Raw genomic sequence first — 4631 nt, 5'->3', positions numbered from 1 at the left:
GGCTGGGGAGAAGCGCAGGCCCAGCACCGCGGGAGCGCGGGCGGTATTCAAGGCATCACGTTAAGATTTTTGTATGTGTTAGACCAAGTTAACAACTCGCCTCTAGGAGCTGACTTGGTAAGCTACAATTCTTCCTTAAAAAAAAACAGGTTTACAAACTTATTCCCTCATTTTAGCTCCCCCCACTCCTTTTTAGAACCCAAACTTTTAGTGCGTCAATTTGCGCTGCAGCATTAAACCTGTACAAAAAGCTTTAAGGACACTTATTTAAATTACTCCTCCATTAAGTCAATTAAAATACTGCAATTTAGCCTAAACCAACAGGGAGCTCCACAGAAGAATTTAAACTGTTTTAACTCAAGCGTCACAATCAGCCTGCGAGCACCAGCCTGCAGTAACGAGGCAGGGGCTGTACCTGCCTCACTCTGTACCTGTGAGAACGGGAATGCTAGCAAAAACCTCTGCCTTCTCCCCCTCCAAAGCGATGTGACTGGCAGAGCTCACTTAACCCTGCAGCTGTAGCTTATCCTTCACTGGGAAAACACAGAAAAGCTTCACTGTTGGAAGGCTGTAGTGACAGCGAGGTCCTTTCAGACACCGCCCACTCAATTTCCAATCGGTGGTCAAAACACAGATTTATTTTTTTTAAATCAAGCTTAAGTTAATAGTTTCTAAAAACTGGATCCTGTTTGGCTGATGAATGCCAATAGTATAACTAAATGCAATAACAACCCTTCTCCTTTACTCTCCTCCTCAAATGTTAAGTGAATTGTGAAACAATTCTACGCTTAAATTTCCAAGTGCAAGCAAATTATGCAAGTTTTCTGTAGCCACACTTAAGAGCTGTGCTAATATACACATCAATCAGTTATTCTTGGAAATAAGCACCATGTCATCAAATGAATTTATTTTTTCACCACATGTGAGGAAATTCCTGTTGCATAATTATACACTTTCACCTGTAGTAAAAAAAACCCAAACATCAGACTTTCCATCTCTGCAGAGAAATATAATTTATTTAAATAATTTCTGATCTGGGTCTTCTTGTACAAAAATAAATTCTTCAAGTGGGGTCTGATGATTTGTTGGCCAACAGCTTCTCTCACATGTGTAAACTATAACAGTTCCAAATTCCACTGACAGATCTAAAAACAAAGCAATAAAGGTATTTAATGTAAAGGTAAGAGAAATGACATAATCAGGGGCTATTGCTTATTGCCACACTTCAATCTTTGCCAATTCAGGAAGTATTTTTCATATTCGGTCTCCTACATACACAGCATTTTCTAATTTCAAAGATTTTAAAGCAAGCTGACTCAGAATTGTCAAAGAGCTTCTTAAGTGTCTGCAACCTTATCTGACAACATTTATTATTTTCCAAGGCCTCACTTAAGAGGCAATAAAAGACAGATTACTCCCAAGGTCAAGGAATTATCTATATTGCTGTTACTGAAGTTTACTCGTGAGCAAATGAAGTTGCAATCATAGCGTCTCCCTAAACCAGAGTTTTACCTTTTGCTCAGTGAAATCTATAATGGCAACAGAGGGGATTCTATACAAGATGATCACTGCAGTCAAGCACATCAGTGCATGTGGTTAGCAAGGAACAATCCAAACCCCAGTTCACTGAACTTTACCAAGAAGGTGACTGTTTCTAGTATTCATTCAGCTAAGTCAAAGGTCAACACCTGAGTCACTCTGAAGCATGCTGACCAGCGCTGGCATGAGTTGAAATTCAAATACTCTCTTGCTTCCACAGGTACTGCAGGATGGAATATCTTTGTCAATGTTGGCTGGAGGACTCGTTATGAATAAGGGCTGGCCACCCCAAGAGTATCTAAGAGAAGAAAGGAAAAAAATAAATGTTTTTGCATCTAAATTTCATCAGAAAACTTATCAATGTTGGCAACAGTATTCAGGATTCTCTAAAACCTCTGAACTTGCTTGAAATAAAAAACATTGTTATGAGCCAGAATCATTGCCCAAGCTTCAGATGAGGTATTAGACAAAGAATAAAGATCGGGAGGGGGAAATAGCTGAAAGGTCAACACTTGGAGAGTCTTAAGGAAAGAGAGAGATTTAAAGGAGACAAATGCTTTGAATTGCCATCTCCAACATATGCTGTACCTGACTTATTTAATTAATCAAGCTACACTTTCCTGGAAAACAGAATCCTAACAAGTGGCAGTTAAAGATACTCGACATAGAACAGGTCTCACAACCACTGTATGTATGCCACAGAACTGATGTCTTATTTCTGAGAGCTATCAGAGCTCCACAACTATCAGGAAACCAAGCTTGAAGATGGTTTCCACTGAATGCCAAGCAGGGGATTCTGTGCTGGAAGCTCAATGAAGATCTGGCAGCCCAGGAGAAATGGGGGTCTAACAGAGACACTCGCAATACCCATGAAGGGAGGGCTACATAAAGATTGGAACCAGTGACACAGAGATTGCCAGAGGTGATGTTTTAGAAGAATGGAAAATTCAAAGAGCGTTAATACCGCAAAGTGATAGATCCTGTGAAAAAGTGGTCTGAAAAGGCTACCTGCACTCTGCATTAGTACATTCTCTGTATAATCTTTGATAGGTAACTAATGAAAGTTTCTAATATTTCTTATCTGTGTAACCAGCCCCTCAGGCTTTACTGCTTCATCAAAAAGGTACCAGTTAGTTCCATTTCACCTGGGTCTGGCAACTTGATAAACAAAGGTCACTACACTGAGACAGCTTGACCAGACAGGCTGCACTGGACTCTCTGGTCAAAGAAGTTAACAACTAACACTCGGTATGTGTAGTACCTGGTGCTATGAATAATTCAAGATTTGAATTCTGTAACACTTTAATTCAGAATTAACTCCTCTTTTGGGGAAACTAGCAGCTCTGAGGTGAAATCTGCTTTTGTTCTAGGAAAAGCAACAGATTTACCAGGACTGAAGACAGCATCATCCCAAGGGGTAATCACAATAAGCTGCAAAAGAACTCAGGCCTATTTAAAATGAGTGATTTCTTACTTCACTAACATCTCAAGGACAGACATATGCAATTACAATAAGGTTACAAAATTTCAGAGGGGCAAATAGCCTTGGAAATCTATCACAACAGCGTATCACTGTGTATTATACTTCCACCTCAAAACTGTGTCTTGAAAACCTCTGTGCCTGGATTTCAGCGAGTCTTCACAGGCAGTCTGGGTGTGTTGTCCTCTGATCTTATGTCGAAGAAAGTCTCCCATCGCCAGATCTGGGGTCTCTGAACCTGTGTGCTTCTCACCTACTCGTACTCCATATAAAATAGCCCAACCAAGCACATGGTAACACTCCTCTTAGCATTTTTTTTTTTATTAAGAAACAAAAATACACATCTATTTCCAATGAAATGGTTTATTTGTATGTACTCACAATCTATGTCTATGCTCTGTATCTCCCTGTTACAACCAGATGATCAACATACCTTAGAATCTGTGCATGACATGCAGATATTCTTTTCATAAATTTATGGAAAGTGTGATCCTTGCTTTTGACTTCACTCTTCTCATATTTTTCATTATCACCTTCACCTGCAAAACTATGAGAAAACAAGAAAAGAAAAAAATTTCCAATAAGGTTTTCAGTACGATACACATTCTTTAAATAAGCAATGGTTACAATGCATTCACATTAAATTACACCAAGTACACTGAAAAAAACTACACACATTAAATTAAGAGGCAATTCCTGTTAGAGGTTGCAAGTGGACATTTCGCTTCTAGTTCTTCAGTTTCTGGTGGCTTACAGTTACTCACAGTGTTTCAAACTGCTACATGAAATTCAAATCCACCAGATACCTGCTTATTCCTTAAAAAATGATTTCTTTAGTAACTTCCCAAAAGTTTTTCTAGTTTTTAAATTATCATAGACTCATAGAATGGTTTGGATTGGAAGGGACCTTAAAGCTCATCCAGTTCCAACCCCCCTGCCATCAGCAGGGACACCTTCCACTAGATCAGGTTGCTCAAAGCCTCATCCAACCTGGCCTTCAACAATTCCAGGGAGAGCAACCACAGCTTCCTTGGGCAACCTGGGCCAGTGTCTGACCACCCTCACAGGAAAGAAATTCTTCCTAATATCTAATCTAAACCTCCCCTCTTCCAGTTTAAAGTCATTTCCCCTTGTTCTGTCACTACCTGCCTTTGTAAAAAGTCAGTAACTACGTTCAAAACCTGTTTTACAGACAACCTTCACAAAATCTTCAGGAGTCTTATTATCATCCCAATCTCTAATCAAAATCCTTAAGTAATTAAACTCTTAAAAATGCAATCAAATATAGGAAAAGCTTAAGCCTTTCTACAAAACAAAGCTTAAGACAAAACATGTGTTACAAAAGACAAATGTTACAATATAAACTCATGCCATTTAGAATAAGATGTTGTTTAAACCACACTGGTTTGGTTTCAGAGATCGATGGTCCACTGCTCTATCTGGAGCTCAAGGACATTCCAACTGCTCAGTCCCTCAGAAATAGATGCACCTCTGAATAACTCAAAATTTGGCAGTTCTTCCAGCAAAGTACTACACAATGATTCCTGATGGACCCAGTTACAAACAAAAACCACTCAGATTTAGATTATCAATCAGTATACAGGACACTATG

At 39.2% G+C, this 4631-nt stretch overlaps 1 protein-coding gene across 1 annotated transcript in view; it reads right to left on the bottom strand.

Moving 5' to 3' along the window:
• Positions 1 to 988: 988 nt before the first annotated feature.
• The window catches only part of PDCD2L (programmed cell death 2 like), a gene marked incomplete at its 5' end in the record, with an annotated part of 5211 nt that continues 1568 nt past the window's right edge, over positions 989 to 4631 (bottom strand). Inside the window, 3 exons of the mRNA XM_010174692.1 lie at positions 989 to 1145; positions 1689 to 1837; positions 3453 to 3566. Of these exons, the coding sequence (XP_010172994.1) occupies positions 1015 to 1145; positions 1689 to 1837; positions 3453 to 3566 (394 nt within the window). The remainder of the gene's footprint in view (positions 1146 to 1688; positions 1838 to 3452; positions 3567 to 4631) is intronic.

The sequence above is a fragment of the Antrostomus carolinensis genome, unplaced genomic scaffold (assembly GCF_000700745.2).
Source record: "Antrostomus carolinensis isolate BGI_N321 unplaced genomic scaffold, ASM70074v2 scaffold46298, whole genome shotgun sequence".
NCBI lineage: Eukaryota > Metazoa > Chordata > Aves > Caprimulgiformes > Caprimulgidae > Antrostomus > Antrostomus carolinensis.
The sequence above is the reverse complement of the archived record's forward strand: the minus strand, read 5'-3'. Positions and strand labels throughout refer to the sequence as shown.